An 18624-nucleotide genomic window follows, 5' to 3' on the forward strand; every position below is an offset into this window, starting at 1 on the left:
GACTTTCCGAATGTTGTTGGCATGTAGGGAGTACGTGTTTTATTTTATATTGAGGCATGGAATCGCATGTGGCAAGTTGTCGTGCACTCAAGTCAAATGTACTTGGTTGATCCTGAATGATCTAGATGAGGTCACATACGCTGCTATCGAGGACATAAACTTAAAGTCAGCCAGTAAACTAAAACAAAAATTGGATGATAGAATCGATGGTGTTTCTCTGAACAATTTTTCAAGTAAGTCAAAGCATAGTTAGTAGAGGGGACAAAGTCACCATTTACGAACGTTACTCCTACCGAAAGGGAAATTAAAGCATTTTTTCGATGAAATAAATAAGACCGCGAAAAAACCTGTGATACTTTCATTGAAACCCCCATATGCCGATCAATTTATACTGAAAAGTAGAAACATTGCAGCTATAACAGTTTTGCAGCTGATTCAAGGAGCGCTATTTCATGTCGTCTTTTACCTCGCGCCTTAGCTCGTTCGCTTCGTGCTGCTTGCAGTTCGCTCTCTTGTTCGTTTATGGTGATAAGACAGTCCGGCAAACCTAACAGCTCCCACCTCTCAAATAGAGAGGCCTGCGTCAGCTTTTCATTATCTTGAATCTCAGTCTCCTTCGGCTTCCTCCTTTTAGAGCTGAGACTTCTCTCTTAGTCTCTTTCCTAAAACTCCTTGGATTTTTGTTAGCTGTACTTTCAAAAGCCCATCACTTGAAGGGATATTTTGAAATTTAAACGCTTTGACGCGATCATGATCAGTTCATGTAATTCCATAGTTCCAGTGGCTGTAGTTTTCTCACTTTCCTTTTATATCTCAGGTTTCATCATATCGTCGTCCATTGTATCTTCACAGAAACAGGCCGGAATGTTCACAAGAAAAGTGACTGTGATAAAAAATAAATCAAAGAATACGCACTTAGAGATCTTACTCATAGTACTTTCTAAAAAAAGACCGTACTCGCGCAACAGTCAATAGGGTTAAACTACTTTTAGAGAGTGGTGATACCTGAACATTATTTACAAGTCCATTAATTTTACTCTCATTATTTCTTTTGATCATTCTCTGTCAACATTCACCCATCACAAGGGGTGTCGTCTGAGGACTCGTGAGTGCAAGTCAGGTGACTGGGTACGACCCTCTTTCCCGCCAGTCGTCAGTTGCCAAATCAGTTTCAATATGGCAGACGAATAAATTTGAACATGGCAACAGATTCGACCTCAAAAACCAAGAAAGACCTTTTCAAGGACGTCAGATTCTTTCTAGCTGAGGAAAACAATGAAGAGGTGTGTTATGAATTACTAGGTGCGATGAGGTGTGTAATCGTAGATACTCAAACAAGGCTTCACCGATTTCGAAGGTAAACAACGCCGACCAATTTTTACACACAGTACGCCTCCTGTCTGATTTTTTATAGTCGTTGTAGTTTTGCAGTAGACAACAAAGTAGTGGTGGAACGCTATTATGTTTCTTACCTGTATTTCAGGGTAAAATTTGGCGATCGAATTTGAGCTGTTCGGTTGTCAAGATCAGACGAGGTTACAATAATTTTCAGCACACTGGCTAGTCGGGGACCTTCTTGACTAATTCCTTTCTATCACAAATCGAGTAAATCTGAATTTTGTGTGCTCCACAATAACGGCATTACAAGGCCCACTTCTAATTGTGCAATATTATAATTATTGGGCAACAATGTAAGCATCTTCATTAGAAAAGCCACTGTCACACCTTTAAATTGAAAATGCAATAATCATAAAATGTCTACTACTGCTGCATTGAGATCATGAGAATAAAGGGCAATGTTTGCCAACCTAAGAAGCTTTGATAGTATAAAATCAAATGCAAATCTCCTTATCATTACCAAAGGAAAATTATTGACAAGAGTAAGGAGAATTTGGAGACTGATGTCAGGGTGTTAAGGGTTGAGTATAATTTCTCAAGCATTAATTTTTTTCTTACTGCTCTTCCCTTTACCTGCTTGGAATCCTCCTTATCTCTACAATGATCACTAAGTTTAAGATGAGAAAAAAAAAAAAAAAAAGGAACAGTCCATTTTACAGTTGCTTGCTTGGTTGCCAAGCCTTTGAACAGGAGTGAGGCTAAGGGTGACCTTGTTATGATACAAACCTTGCTATTTTTTAAATGTAAATTACTTTGTTATCATGCTAACTAGATACTGGTCTCCATCACAACAAGGTCACTTTCAGACTCACTCCAAATCAAAGGCTTTACTTGGCAACCAAGTACACAACTGTAAAATAGCCTATTGATTATTGTTGAATGTGATGTATGTTCTAAGAAGGATTTATTTTATATGTTGTACTGTAGGTGAAACAAGTCTTGAAGTCAGGGGGAGCAGCTCGTGAATTTTACATCAGTGATCTTGTGACTCACGTTATTTCCACTGGTAACAATTTTCCTCAGTGTAGTGAAGCCAAGGATTATAACTTGACAATTGTTCAGGTATAGTTCATGAAATGTCCATGCTTTTTGTTGGTATTAATATAATTGTTTGAGATTTTTGCTATGATTTAATACAGAATGATGTCCCATAGCAAAAGTTTTGCATATAAAGGAAAAATACTTCTCCTAGGTACAAAGAAGACCTGGTCTTGCATTCCACTCACTGTTACTGGTTATAAAAAAATATTTGACATTTACAAAAATGAAAATAAAGAAACTGTTTGTATTTATTGTTGATATTCACATTGTAATATGTGCTCTGACATACACTGTAGATTCATCGTTCTTGAGAAAAGTTATTATAACACTTACACTTATTTCTCCAGAAAGTAGTTCGAAAAACTCCAACAGTTACTGTACAGTTTAGAGCTTGTGTTGGCTATGTAAACTTCCTCTTGCCACAAGTTCAGTCCCACTGACAGAAATAATTAAGTCAGAACATGTTTGTAGACATGGATTAAAGCTTACAGTGTATTTACATGTATTTACCAACAGAGAAAGTGACATTGATTCTGGTCAGTAGATCTTATAGAAACTGTAAGTGATATGTTTATTATCTTCAAGTAAAAAATGTTTAGTATGACTGTAATAATAAAATTTTACATTTGAATTTGCAGCCAAAGTGGGTCTTTTTAAGTGCAAGGTGTGAGATGCTGTTGCCGTATCCTTTCAAGAATTAAATCCTTTTATTTTCCACCAAACTTGCCAAACAACATCAATTTCTATCCTTGTATATTTGTATAAAGGTCTTGTTATGTAGTACAGATGTTCTTGCCCCCCATGATTCATCAGGGAAATTTTTACTTTGATTTATAATTACTATCTTGAAATCTGTATGTTTCTGAAAGGAATTTGCATGACTACTCTGCCAAAGATTTGTTGTACTGTAAAGGATGATAATGAAAATTTGTTGTTTAAGCGGATATCTTGCACACAATCTTTATGGCTTTCCTTAACATGAATCAAGATGTGGAGCCTTCCAGCCTGGATCTGAACAGTTTTTCAAAGGAATTGTTGTATGTCCTTCACAGGTGAGAGTCATAAACAGTTTTACCTAAAAATAGACATGTATGTACATGCTAGTTTGGCTGTAAGGTACTTCATATGGTGGTTGTGCGAAGGACAACTGGCTGTACATGTTCTTGTTTAAGTCAACAGCTTTCATTCAGGTTTGCTGTGTTTTTTCCTGGCAATAAGTCTTTCAATCCAGTGATTCACCTTTGAATGACATTTGGCAACAAAAATTGGTTACTACCACCAGAAATATTACATGTTCTTGAACAAGGACATTTATTGTTTTGCCTTGCATCTTCTGCAGTGATAGAAATGGTGAGATTAAGATTTCACAAGCAGTTATGTCCTGATTTTTCAAACAGATTCCAATCAATGACAGAGATGCATTGTGGGCTATGGTAACATACTATGGAGGCCAATGCCAGCTGAACCTCAACTCTAACTGCACTCATCTGGTGATTCCTCTTCCCTCGGGTGTAAGTTTTCACAAACTTGTACTCTATGGTACAAGTAGCATGGGAACTTTTATGTTCAAAGCCTATCCTGGGTGTCTAGGATAGATTTAGGGAGGAACCTTTTTGAGTACATGTACATGTGACGTTCTGATAAAGCGTAGATTTCTTGCAACAACAGTTTCAGGTACAGTTACAGTGAAGCTCCATCAATGAGTCTTGTTGAAAAAGGTCTTGTGCAAATGCCTTTAACTCCTTCGCTACTGTGTTGGGTCAGTGGAAGTGGTACAGAAGTATTTAATCACCTCTCCTAAGAAACCCAAACTTCCCATTTTTTTGGCTGCTAGAAAACAAGTTATAGCAGTTGATACCATAAGGCATAAAAGTAGAAATAGAATTGGAAATTTTGAGATCTGTCATGATGGAGCTGTGCTTCACATACTACAGTGGCTTCATTTAGCTAGCTCATTTAGGTTGTGATAATATTGGCAACACCCCATTTCATAGTTGTGTGCTTAGTGAACAGTGCATTTAACCCAACAAGGTCACCCTCAGCCTTAATCCTTGGCAGCTAAATGTATAAGTATGTAGTTGTAAATATTACTTTTGCTTCTGGATGAATTTATGTTTTAAACATTTCAGCAATTTTTGCTGTGTTTACATGTAATTCATTTTTTGCCCTATTAGCCAAAGTATGACTGTGCTTTGAAGCATTCTGACTGCATTAAGATTGTCACTCCCGGCTGGATTGTGGACAGCATAAAGGAAAAGAAGAAGCTTGATGAAGCAAATTACAAACCTTCAAGAGCAGAGAACAAACCAGAAACAGAAACGACAAGCACCCTTCTTACACCAGATGATAACAACAGAACAACAACGACACCTTTACCGGCTACTGTTCTTCAGGTTGAACCAACAACTCCTTCCACACCAATAATGGATGGTGTAAAGGCAGTTATTTCCTTGCCGTCAGCTCTCATGAGTCCTGAATCTCCTGTAGTTATAACTTCCTCTGAAGCCAACAACACCAAAACAACAACTGTACAAAGTCAGTCAAGTTTAACCATTTCTGCTGCAGAAGGGGAGAAAACCACAGACACAAACATTGCTACTACACCACAAGAAAAGAAAGACGCAGAACCAAAACCAATTTCTGATGTATTGAGTGGTAGCGTTAAAATTGTTGAGAACAACAATGAGGAAATTGTTGAAGATGAAAAAGAAAATGAAGAACAAACCAGTGTACAAATTGAACAGAAGACAACAGAGAATGAAGGTAGGGTGTTCAAAATATGTACTGTTTGAGCTTTAAAAAACTTTACAGTGAAGGGCTACAACAATTTTTCGCTGTACATGTGTATTTGTTATGCAAGAATACTGAACGGTACAACTGCATGGGTGCAGCTATGATTTTTTAAAGGAGATCATTGTTGCAGACCTCTTTTACTTGACTGTAGATACATCTACGTGTCCTCGCATCACTCAAGATTGATAAATATTTCCATATCCAAGTGAAAGTCACTTTAATTAGCTTTTCATCTGACTTAAAATATATTTTGCAGGAAAATGATTTGCCAAGCAATGTGCTTGTGACATTATTCTCAAGGACTTCGAAAATGATTATTTTAAAGATTTGGTGCAAGGACAGTTAACAGTATTTTTTTTAGACAAAGTCCAGAATCTTTAACTTTAAGGTTTATCTATTCTCCCTTAGAATCCAATTGTTTGGCTAACTGTGTTTTTGTCATAACGGATTATCCGGACCGCATGGAGCACGCAATTCTTAATACGTGGATTGAGGTAAAGGGGTTTTTTTTCCATGTTTGCTATTTTCAAAGATTAAGTTAAATTCAATAATTCTTTCATTCAAGGTTCAGTCATAAACATAATTTACATGTAAGTACATGTAACTCAAAAGTTATGCATCTTATTATGTTTCAGTTTGTAACAAAAATGTGAGAACCTAAAATTATGTTACCAAACCCAGTGGTTTCAAAACAAGCCGGTGACCGCCGGAGTTCCGCCGGCTACTTGATTGTATGTCACCGGCTACTCTGGTCATAACAGTCTGCTCGTGACAAACAATCTTGGCGTTATCACAGCCACCTACTTTTCCAGAGTCGGCCGCCTACTTCAAAACATTTTGAAACCCCTGCAAACCCATGGCCCCATTATGATAGTGAAGAAAATTAAGACAAATGAGTTTGGTAACGGCAATGTTACTGTTTCCTTATATTTAGGTAATACAACAACATGGAGGCAAAGTTAGCCCTTTCTATTCAAAACAATCTACACATTTGCTTTGTCTTAACCAACATGGAGATCTTTATCAAAAGGTAAGACTTCATACATTCTTATAATTAATTTTTTGCTGAAGGGTGAAGGTTAAATATTTTTAAAAGTTTTCTGATGCTAGTATTATTTTACAGCTACAGCTTATTTTTAAATAACTGATTGGTCAACCAAGAAAATTGCTGACTTAAGTACATGATCGTAATCTTTAATCTTCTCTCTGTTTCACGGTTTAAGGGAGGATTGTCTGAACTCACCAAATGACTTTGTCTCACTGTTTGACTGGTGATGCCAATACTTGATAATTAATGACTTTGAAGTGATTGGTTGGCTAATATTTGATTAGCAATTAACGAAATAATGTTCAATTTATTGGTTTTAAATAGAAAGGAAAATTGATGAATTAAGAAAGTTAGGTATATGAGAACGATCCTTCGCAGTAAATCACTATTTGAGCAATAGTGAAAATCAGACCTGAAAAAAATTTCAGGCCTGTACGGGACTCGAACCACTGACCTCTGCGATACTAGTGCAGCGCTCTACCAATTGAGCTAACAAGCCAACTGGGAGCAGGCCATCAAATTAATTCGATATAAACCCGTAGATGATAAATCAAACAACAACAAACATATGAAACATATGTGTGAACTGCGGTTATGAGACGTATATGAGAATTTTCACTATTGCTCAAATAGTGCTTTACTGCGAAGGATCATTCTCATATACGTCTCATAACCGCAGTTCACACATATGTTTCATATGTTTGTTGTTGTTTGATTTATCATCTACGGGTTTATATCGAATTAATTTGATGGCCTGCTCCCAGTTGGCTTGTTAGCTCAATTGGTAGAGCGCTGCACTAGTATCGCAGAGGTCAGTGGTTCGAGTCCCGTACAGGCCTGAAATTTTTTTCAGGTCTGATTTTCACTATTGCTCAAATAGTGCTTTACTGCGAAGGATCGTTCTCATATACGTCTCATAACCGCAGTTCACACATATGTTTCATATGTTTGTTGTTGTTTGATTTATCATCTACGGGTTTATATCGAATTAATTTGATGGCCTGCTCCCAGTTGGCTTGTTAGCTCAATTGGTAGAGCGCTGCACTAGTATCGCAGAGGTCAGTGGTTCGAGTCCCGTACAGGCCTGAAATTTTTTTTTTTTTTTTTTTTCACTATTGCTCAAATAGTGCTTTACTGCGAAGGATCGTTCTCATATACGTCTCATAACCGCAGTTCACACATATGTTTCATATGTTTGTTGTTGTTTGATTTATCATCTACGGGTTTATATCGAATTAATTTGATGGCCTGCTCCCAGTTGGCTTGTTAGCTCAATTGGTAGAGCGCTGCACTAGTATCGCAGAGGTCAGTGGTTCGAGTCCCGTACAGGCCTGAAATTTTTTTCAGGTCTGATTTTCACTATTGCTCAAATAGTGCTTTACTGCGAAGGATCGTTCTCATATACGTCTCATAACCGCAGTTCACACATATGTTTCATATGTTTGTTGTTGTTTAAGAAAGTTAGCTTGCCTATAAGTACCCTGTAGCAAAGTGGTAGAGTATCAGATGAGGAAGTCCAAAGTTCTCTTTCAAGTTAACTTGATTTTGCCTCCATCAGATGTTTGTGAATTAAAGATTGAAACTTTCTTCAATTTCAGGCCATTTCAGATGGAAAACGCATTATAACAGCACACTGGTTGAATGATGTCCTGACAGCAAAAGTGATGTTTCCACCCTCAAATCCACTTCATCTTCCTGTGCCATTCAAGGATAAAGTAAACCAGTGCAGGAGTATGGTAAGTACATGTTTTGATTTTAGTGTGAGGGGGCAGGATGGAGGGCGGGGGAGGGCCGGGGCCTAGAAGGTCATTAGGATACTATATATGCATATGTGGTTCTATACGCAGGTACAAGATGTAATGTTATATGTATGTACTGTAGAGGTCAGTATAATGTACAATGTACATGGTGACATTGTATATGACTGTATGCTTTATTTACATGCCTTGGATATGCTGAAATTTCAATTTTGTCGAGTTTAAAATTTTACATCATGATTATGATGATTATCACAGGACAGAGAGAAGTATTCATCAAACTGCTTGTAAAAAAATCAAACTAAGATGAAAATTGAACCACCAATCTTAAAACTTCTTTTGCACATAATGCCCTACATGTAAGTGGTCTGTGAGCAATGATTTCTTACCTGTTCAGCTGGTGCTTGCAATAACATGCTTTTTAAATGTACATGTAAATGTACACTGTACCTAAATGAAAGCTTGTCTCTGTCCATTACTATACAATTCGTTATACATGTGTACATGTACCTATATGCACCCATGAAAATATATTTTTAAGAAATACATTATGATCTATTGTAATGTGATGTACAATGCCCTTTACATGTTCTTGTGCATTGATGCTTTAAAAAGAATTGTGGCATGAATGTAGGATTTTTTCCAAGTTGTCCAATGCAAACCTTTGAGAAACATGAACATTACATGTGTAATTTTTTGTGCCACTGACCTGAATTTTTTATTACTGGCAGGTCATCACAGTTACTGGATACACAGGTGTAGAGAGGACACTATTAAAGAACATGATATACATTATTGGTGCAAAATATACTGGCTACTTAACTCGTGTCAACACACATATTATCTGTAAGAGGTATGCTATGATTAATTTTACACTGTAAGTTATATAGTCTTTATGTTCACATCAAAGTTCCTTAACTGTGATATTTGCACTGTAATTGCTTTCAATTAAACATGAGGAACTGAAACTCAGACCTTTCAGGTCACACTTTCTGACACTCTACCACTGATCTACAGAGACTCTCTATTGTGACCTACTAGTAGACTATTACTCCATGTAGGTTCATAGGCAACACACAACCTGTATAGTGCTAGAATAAACAATGTGGACAGCCTCTTGTGTGTCAATAGAATAAGAGAGATAGTGCATTTTAAGCTCACTAATGAAACAAAGAAAGATCTTTGTGGGACAACGAAAAAATTGTGAGTCCCCATGAGGAGTGGAGTGGGAGCATGGAAGACAAAAGTCTGAGGTTTGATTGGTGGGGGTTTTTCATCTCTGGTAATGTTTTTTCTTTGTCTTTTCATGCATCTGACCAAAAGTTATTCTTTTACCTTTAGTTAGGTAGATTAACTGAACTGTTCAGGGATGCACATTTTAGTATGTAGAGCTTTATGGAATAGGTGAGGGTGTAATGGCTTTGAAATGTGTGCCTTCAAAACATCTCACCGTTAATGTATTACAATGTACAGTACATCAGAATTTGTACTTATAGGTGTGAAACAAACATATCTTGTTGCTTTTGACAGTCCAACAGGAGAAAAATACACCAAGGCTAAAGAATGGGGAGTACAATGTGTGAATGCAAAGTGGCTTGGTGACATTGTTACAAGTATGTACAGAAATTACACGACTGGTCTACATAAAGAAAGAAATGTATTTATAAACAAATAATATATTTTATAATCAAATAATTGATTATTCATAAATCCATGATCATAATGAACTTCTCTGGAATTTTAAGTTACTGTAGATATGTGTGATTTCTTATGTATTGGAACTATATGTCAGCACAAGAGAGTCATGTCCCTCATGTAAATGTACCTTAGATTGTACATCTAGTTGCAAGCAGTTGTTACTTGTTTTTTTCTTTTTTCATCAATGATTGTTTGTTGTCTAAGTAGTTTGTCAACTTTGCACTACAAGGTTCTTGAAGCAAGGATGTAGAAGTAATGACAGTATATTGCTAACCCTGAGAGTTGAGGGGGAGGGGGGAGAGGGGTAGGAGAATGCTCCACCAGTGAAATGGTTCAGAGTGGAATCGATACAGAATAATAGATGGTGTATATTATGATTTCAGTACAATATGTTGTGTCTAGATATACTTGTAAGTATACTTGATCTCGACAAATGGTTTGAAATTATTTCTTTAGCTGGTAATCCATCTCCATGTAACCTTGTGAGGTACTCCACCCTGGGTGAGCCAGATGAACTGGAAATAACTAAAGATCTACTGGTCAGAGAGCTTATAAGTAAGTTAGAAAGAAGTAAAAACTATCGGCTTCTCTGCTGACAGAACCCTTCTATTCAATGGGAGGCCATTATTTTATGAATAATTTTGCATAACGCTATGGTTCAACTCTGTTCATTTCTTCAACTTCATTGTCCATTAAGAAACCATTTAAAGATGCCTTCAGACATTTAATGAGTCTAGAGTTTGTAACACAGATTTTGCAGTATGACATTGGCCTGCTTTGTTGAATTTCTTTTTTTCCGATAATGATTGTAGCAATGAGATATCAGACCAAATAATATGGTTTCCTTTAGTTGTGAGTATTTTTCCCGGTACATGCACGTGTATGGGTATTGTTCACATGCAATTGCAATCTGAAACCTCAATATTTTGTTTAATTTTGTAGTTCCCTGGCAGTCATGTGAAGGTTCAAGTGCACTCAAGGTGAGCATTTACACTGCATGTGCATGTATTTGTTGTCCTTTCATCTTTGATTTTCTGTTGATACAATGTGCTGTAAAAGCACTTCAGTACATGTACAATAATGGTGATTGATGCATGATCTCTTGGGTAAAGTCTTTACTGAATTTTTCTAAATTAACTGTGTCCTTACCAATCCATGTGGAGGATTGTTGTGTTCTTAGGCAAGACACTTTACTCTCACAGTGCCTCTCTTCACCCAGGTGTATAAATGGGTACGGGGAAATTTAATGCTGGGGGTAATCCTGCGATGGACTAGCATCCCATCCAGGGGGGAGTAGAAATACTCCTAGTCGCTTCATGCTACAGAAACCGTTAAGCACCGGCCTAATGGGCCACTAGGCTCCTAAACAGACTTTACTCAAACTTACCAATCCATGCCTCCCACTTCAGGGTTAATTTGTGTTATAATGCATGACTCTAAATATATAGAGAAAACTGTAGAGAAAACTGCTCTTTAATGTGGGGATGTCACGCTTGTTTATCTAAAGGTTTTTCCTGAGCATGCAGGTGAACTTCTTACGAATCTTAGCATACGAGCTATGGCCCTCAAAATGTTTTACGGTGCATTTAAGCACCTTGTATCCCACGTATATTAAATAAGTTTTGGTTCTTTTGCAGATGAGTGTTAATGGTGGGAAACGGAAATTTGGAGAACAGGTAAAACGGGAACATCTGCTTGTGTTCAAGCTGTACATGGATACCTGTTTGTTGTTAACAACACATTGTAGCTACTGCTGCTGAATTAATAAATTATAAAAATTTGGTGAATTTTTCAACTCGTTCATGGAACATAGAAAGATATGTTCCTCCCTGTCACGAGCGTGGGAAAAAGGTACGAGTTATCGAGCCTATAGTTGTGCAGCGTAGTTCACCGTACAGTTCTCTGTGGCTCAGGGGTTTAGCATTGTGTAACAGAATTGAAAGGTCTGGGGTTTGATATCTCGATAAGACTTAAATATGTTGTCTCCCGCTCATAACAAGACGAATAACATCTTTCTTTACATCTGAATACATTCTGGAATACGATAATGCCGTTTTTAAATAATAACTTGTGCAACATTGGTAGACATTGGGTAAAGTTTATGTGCATGTTGATGTAGTTTTTAAAGGTAAGCCAACGTCAACGTCCCCGAATGTGGTGGGAATTCTCCCTTTTCGTTTCTTTTTTCTCCTTGCTGTTAGAGTACACCTGAAAATGGTCAGTTGAGAAAAGCAAGGTATTTATCGCCAACATTTTAGTTCTTACCTCCTACAGTGTTAAGTTTGTTTTTTTTTTTTTGTTTGAGTAAACATCAAAACCGCCAAATTATTACCTCTGCTGTTTGCTGACGGAATCTCTTTCCAAAAACATGTTTGGCGTTTGATCTTCTTCGCATTTGCTCCCAATTATTGAAATGAAATGAAATAGAGTGCAGTGAAAATGGAATGCAAGCATGATTTGCTATCTTTAGGTGAAATTGGTGATATTTCAGAAATTTTACGGTTTCTTTATTCTAAGGAACATTGAAGCTCCCATCCTTTTAACGACAAATTTGAATGAAGTTTCACCACGATTTGAGCGAAGTATATACACAAGACGACGAAGTTACGAGATTGCGCCACAACGATGTTGTTTAGTTGACGAAGTGCGAACTAAGTAAAGTGGCCATCGGCAGACTTGGATTCATTCTGACAACTTCACCCCTGTAGTCACCGTTGTAAATTCGTAACAGTTGTCCCTATTTCTGCATTCCATCACACGGCTTTGTTTTCCTTCAAACTTGTCGAACGGTGTTCGCGTCCTTACTAGCTCTAACATGATATATTGTTTTTCATAATTCAACAGAAGAACATCAAGTCCTGCCAATACTGAAAAACCGGAAGGGCCCAGAGTTCTCTTTACTGGTATTGTGCCTTCAGATGTATCAAGATTGACTGAGGTTTGAAAATAAATTAGCTTGAATTTCGTCTTTATATTTTCCCATTCCTGCGTGTAGTGTTTGCTATGAGACAAGTAGTGTCATCTGAATTCTTTCAAGTTTACGTGTACGCATAATTATATTTTAATCTTTTATGTTAATCGGTTTTCAGATAATCACTAGCCTTGGAGGAGTGGTGGTCACCTCAGTGAAGGAATGCACTCACCTTATAACAAGAAAGGTTTAAAACTTTGTACAATTATTTGATCCCGTCGGAAAAACTCCTTGTTTGCAACATAATCCTGGCGTTCATGCAGTGGTTAATAAGTGAAGCTTTCCCATTACAATGGCAACTCACGGATGATATTAATGTACACTATTTCGCTAACGGTAATGATAGTGATGACGATGACGATAACAATGATAGTGATATAGGAAGTTAATAACTAAGGTTGAGGCCTACTCGTGTGATTAATTGAATGGATACTTGTTTTTCTTTTTCCAGATTATTAGAACAGTAAAATTTCTGTGTGCAATCTCTGTTGTGAAGTGCGTTGTGACTCCAGAGTGGATTGAGAAGAGTCAGCAGTCAACGAAATTTCTTGGTAAATGAAAACCTCTTTTGAGTGTCTCATGTCTTGTACTCACAGTATACTTCAATTACTTATAATGGTGCATAGAAATATCAGCAACTTGTCGAGCCCTTTTAGCTATACCTGTCAATCACCCATTATCCACCGTTTAACCTTTTACTGAATGACTGAATGACTTGCCTAAAGTTCAGAAAGACCGTTTTTTGGATATTGAGTGAAAGCTTTAAGCAAGGGAGACTGGGACGAGGCGGTGTTGCTATTCCCAAGAACATGCAAGTCTCGTTCAAATGTCAATTACTAGTTTTCTTTTCTCTTTCACATGTAGGACCTTAACAGAAAAATCAGTTTATAGATCCCTCTGGCTCAGATTATATTTCCCTTGCAAAAACAGGATATCTCATCGCAAGAGAAATTGAGAACAACACCTGAGCAAAATTTTTCGGGGGTGAAGATGGTGCGTCATGGACAGTTCAAAATGCGGAGTGACCCTTCAAGTTATTAAATTCATGTGATATTGTTAATGTAGCGGTATTTCTCAATTTTGTAGACCCAAGTGAATTCACAGTTAAAGATAACTTTTCTGAAGACATGTATGACATGGATTTGACAACATCACTTCAGAGAGCAAGAACGCGGCCACTTTTAAAGGTTTGCAATTTGCCTTCATGTTTGTCAAAAACATCTCTGAATCTATCACTCCTTTGGCGTGGCTTGCTTTTTGAGTGCTTCGGATTGCTTTTTGATTGAGTTCTATGAAACTAATTTTACAATCACAATGACCAAGCTAAAAAACATTTTGAAATCTATAGGAGCCAATGAGAACTAACTTAAATTAACGTGAGCAACCAAGATAACAAGTCAGCGCGAATATACAAGTCTGAGGCAGTTTTGGTTTTTCATCTGATTGGTTTCGAGTATGGCACGAGTCCTCTAGACTAATCACAGAGCGTGCAAAAACAAACCAATCCAATTCCAATTTTGACTCGATTGAGAGTTGGTGATATCGGAAATATCTCAGAATTAATGTGTAGATAGACAAATTCATATTTTTTTTTCAATTCTTTGTAGGATATCGTGGTGTATGTAACACAAAGTGTTGAGCCAAGCCCATCGTCTATGAAGGAGATTATCCAGTGTGCAGGTGGACAGGTGGGAAAACTCATCAACTCTTAAGTTCTCACTATTAAATCTGCTTTCTAGTTTCTTTTCATTTCTCCAATAATAATTAAGTGTATGTAAAGATAACACCTTGAATTTGATAAGTTGGTATTTTCTCATCACTTGTTTCCTGAATAATGTATAGAAATAGTGCGGAGAAGCTAAAAGTAAATCGCTTCTGGGGATTGATTTCGGTTCTTGTCGCGTCAGGAAATATTCTCGCCCTCTTTTCTTCTTCTATTTTCACAGACAAGGTAAAGCTGGCATTTTTGTGTTTTATCAGATTTGGGCCGGGATTTTTACTAACGTTTAGTTCTTCAGATAGCCGTTTAACGACTATATCAGTTTGGCTGAAATGACAAATAAGGAAATGATTTGGACGGGGTTATATATTTCCAGTTTAGATTACACGCTAAGATGGTTTGATTATAATTTTGTGTGAAGCCTGTTCCCTTCGACTGCGAATGAAGGAAACTACCATCAGATATTTGGGGCTCACAACAGTTAGTCCTGGTGGAAATTTCCGCAAAAATTTAGAAATTTTTTAAAAAGTTGTTTCAGTTCTACTTAAATCATAACATTTTACTCTTGTTGATTAAGAATTGTTTGTGTTTCACTCATGTAGGTCTTGACGAGTGTCCCGTCTCAACAGTACCTAGAAGAGTTAAAACGCAAAGCTGTGAATCAGGTATGTTATGCAAATTGCTAAAGAAAAAGGAATTTGAACTCAGTCGTTTACTTAAGTCTTTCCATAAAAGACAGTTTACCCCTAAGATTTCAATTATGGATTTGAAATTTTGTGTCGCGAATCCCGTTTAAAGAATAAAAGGGACGAAAATAGCTATGCTTTAGGTGCCACCAATTAAGGAATGTATATTTAACAAAGTGTACATACTGTGCATCTTAAAATGTTTAAAATTGACCAGTGAATCTTCTTTTGTTTGTACTCAGGGTTCACCCACGTTACTGATTATTAGTTGCGACAAAGATGCCCAGCTGTGTTCAGAATTTATCAAAAAAGAATTTGGTAAGATCGGTCTCTGAAAGGATTTCAGTGCACATGTATTTACATGTCGAAATGCACTCGAGGCCTGTTTCAGACGCTGAAGTTTTCATGAGCCAAACTTAATTCTAATTTGGAAGTCTATTTATTCAGACCGTTTGCCGTCATCAAATGTCATCAAAATTCGTGCCCTACGTTTGACGCATCTTACTTTTGTATCTAAGCCCCTGCAAGGTCTGAGCTGTCGACCAAGTTAGGTAAAATGGCTACGTTTCTGAAATTTGAAATAGCTGCAAGGTCGTATTTTATTCAGACGCTGAACTTTCCATGTACTTAAATCAAGGTATTGGCCTCAACTCATGAGGAGTTTTGCGTCTGTTTTGGGTGTCTTTGTGTGTTTTGAGACTTGTGAGCAGAGTTCATAATGATGAAAGTCAAATTACCACGTTGTTCCTGGGGATCCGAAATCATCAACGAACTTTAAATCTCTGGCCGTTCTCTATTTGGATTGAGGGTATAGGAATAACCTAAGGGGCCGATTATTTAAACAAAGCTTAGCTGTTGTTTAACAAAACCGTGTTCTAAGCCATCTTCAATTCAGCTAAATCTTTTATCTGAACACTTATTTTTGTGAAAAATGTCAAGAGGGCGGAAAGCTAATGGTGGAAGGGCATTTATTTCATTGAATCAACCTTCTTAGGGAGAATCCCCCCAGACGCACTGCTTGGGAAAAACCGCGGTTTGAGGTAGACCCTTTCACCGTAAGAGTGACAGGTGTCTAATTTCTTCTTACATTATCACCACTAAATCACATATTAACGTCAGGAGAATTAAGGAAATGGTCACCAACTCAAGGAACTACTGATTGTTGCGCAAATTCTCCTTGTCAGCTTCACAGGAAGTGTATGAAGAACAGTATGGAAAATATGCATACTGATGTAGAGTGTAAACGGTGAAACAAAAAGCAACCAAAATTCTTGTGTTAATTACTTAGTGACAACTTTTTATGACATTTCATGTCACCCTTGCGCAAACCGTCTCACCTCCTCCGGTGTATATTTAGAAATTCTCATTTCCCTTTTGTCCATGTCTTTCGTCAGACATACACAACGCTGAACTAATCCTGTCTGGTGTATTAAAGCAGCAACTGGATCTCGACTTGTATCCTTTTAGTTCAGTACTCTATGAAGTACTTTCTTTAAGAGAAACATATATATGTTCTTCTTGATGTGTTTTTTTTTTTCTCCTTTAAATACCACTTGTTACCATTTTACTTTGATTCGGATAACTTCAGTTTGGTTATTTCAACATCAAGGGGTCGTTGTTGTACGCAACAGGAATTGTCAATTGACAATCAATGTGAATGAAAGGGTTTATTACTTGACTTAACTTTAAAACCAGATATAAACTATAAACAAGCTTGGAGTGACAGCATGATACAGATGGAAAACGTTTCGTTAGTCACGAATTTTAATTTTAGTTAGATGAAATCAATGTTTTTCACTCTTTATTATCCTGCATTTTTCAGACGATATTGATGATATCTTCGATTAGCTAAGAAACACCATCAGCTCTGAAAATACAAGAAAAGTTTCTTTTACCAAAATTCCTCCTTATCTGTGTAAAAATTTACCATTGAATTAGGATTCCAATCACATACTCAAGACATGTCAATAAGAGTCTTCCTTGTAGTATTCGAAAGCAAAAATGTCAAGTTTTAATTGAATAATATATGGTACTTTTATAGTTGCATGTTTTTTTTTTGTTTTGTTTTTTTAAATTAAAATTAGTATACGAATCATGATACACATTTCACACTTTTTATTTTCTAACATTAGTTGCTTGCTGTGCCTAGGAAACGTAGTGGTCTTTGGAATAATTAAAAAAAAAAGACAAAGCAAAGAACGTTCTGTCGATAAACTTATATAATGAAACTGCGGTTTTGCTTCGAGGTGTGTTTGTACTACCTTTAATAATTCCATTTTCTTCATTTACCAAAGAAAGTCACAAAAACGCGAAAAATTATCACAGTGGAACAGGGCAAAAGTACGGAGCAACAAAATGGCTGCTCTGAACGATCCAAACGGTTTTTTTTTTTTTGTTTTTTTTTGTTTTTGTTTTTTTTTTAACTCTTAAACGGATTTTTAAGCGCGACCGATTTTTTTGTTGGTCACAAGGAATTAAATGGTTTTCGTCTTTCGCGTACTCTTTATGCGATCGATGCACAGATGTATTAAGCAAACTAAAATTAAAGCACGGAATAGTTATGGAATAATAAATCTCTAATTCGATGGTTTGACAAGTACAACGAGTGGACATTTTCCTCATCGCTCGAATTTTTCCTCTCACTTTTCGGGGCTCGGGAAAATATCGCGCAAATCGTAAATTTTCTGCGCGCGATGTATTTCAACCATTTCATGACATGTATTTGCAGGAATGTTCGTCGATAGCGCAAAGGTTTACTCGCAACGAGGTGAGGAACTTATTGTTTCTTCTCGAAAGAAGAAGAATAGATAAATCCTGTCAGTGATAAGCCGGGATGGATGAAACGGTTGACTAGGAAGGCAGCTATGTTCGAGTACAGTGCTGTCTTGAATGAATCTCACCAGCCTCGCAGATGTTTTAATTTTGATATCGATTGCATCCCCGCCCTTCCCCTGCTTATCAAATTCACCTAGACGATGAATTTCCATCGGCCAAATGTTTTTCTTTTCCTGTTCGATTGTTTTGTTTGCGCCAAAACTATGTGGCAGTTGTAGGGAGACAAGAGAGGCAACAAAGGCGTTGCAGTAAAGGAATGCCGGAGAATTCCCACATTTCTTCATTTGAGAACTGTTGTGGAAGTTTGAGAACCGATGTCTGGCAAATATGCAGAAGCTAAACTGGAACGGAATGCGTAGATGTATATTACTATGGTCTTTCGGACTCAACGGAACTCTACTATTACTTTTCTTTTTAATTGCCTTCTCGTCACTTATACTACTTTGCATCACAACTATTCTTAACTATTCTTAACAGGCCAGAATCAGACTAAAAGAACAACTTACATCTCTTCGGCAATCAAAAACTGCATTACACTCGTTGAGAACAAAAGGGTAGACCTATTAATTGGGTTTTCGCACTGTCGATGTGATCTGTCTCTATTCCTTTGCAAACAAATGAATTCGTCGGTTTTCTTTTATTATCATTATTTATTTACCCCCTTTGGACAAGCACGT

The 18624-nt window shown here is 37.0% G+C and overlaps 1 protein-coding gene across 4 annotated transcripts; it reads left to right on the forward strand.

Annotated features, from left to right (window-relative positions):
• Positions 1 to 779: 779 nt before the first annotated feature.
• On the forward strand, positions 780 to 17355 carry LOC148735992 (PAX-interacting protein 1-like). 4 transcript variants are annotated; one of them, XM_088751705.1, is made up of 24 exons: positions 780 to 1283; positions 2326 to 2460; positions 3078 to 3121; positions 3428 to 3491; positions 3837 to 3950; positions 4614 to 5201; positions 5679 to 5726; positions 6167 to 6262; positions 7879 to 8016; positions 8769 to 8890; positions 9568 to 9650; positions 10192 to 10290; positions 10678 to 10715; positions 11373 to 11411; positions 11937 to 11971; positions 12580 to 12673; positions 12825 to 12893; positions 13158 to 13257; positions 13793 to 13893; positions 14314 to 14394; positions 15029 to 15091; positions 15355 to 15430; positions 16507 to 16567; positions 16808 to 17355. In XM_088751705.1, the coding sequence occupies exons 1-24, from the start codon at positions 1200 to 1202 to the stop codon at positions 16818 to 16820; spliced, it is 2385 nt and encodes a 794-aa protein (XP_088607831.1). In that variant the 5' UTR covers positions 780 to 1199; the 3' UTR covers positions 16821 to 17355. The 4 variants fall into 4 exon arrangements, with proteins under 4 accessions (XP_088607831.1, XP_088607830.1, XP_088607832.1 ...); XM_088751704.1 differs by having other exon boundaries at positions 784 to 1283; positions 4614 to 5202; positions 5641 to 5726; XM_088751706.1 differs by having other exon boundaries at positions 791 to 1357; positions 4614 to 5202; positions 5641 to 5726.
• Positions 17356 to 18624: the final 1269 nt, after the last annotated feature.

Source organism: Stylophora pistillata, chromosome 3, assembly GCF_964205215.1.
Source record: "Stylophora pistillata chromosome 3, jaStyPist1.2, whole genome shotgun sequence".
In the NCBI taxonomy this organism is placed as follows: domain Eukaryota; kingdom Metazoa; phylum Cnidaria; class Anthozoa; order Scleractinia; family Pocilloporidae; genus Stylophora; species Stylophora pistillata.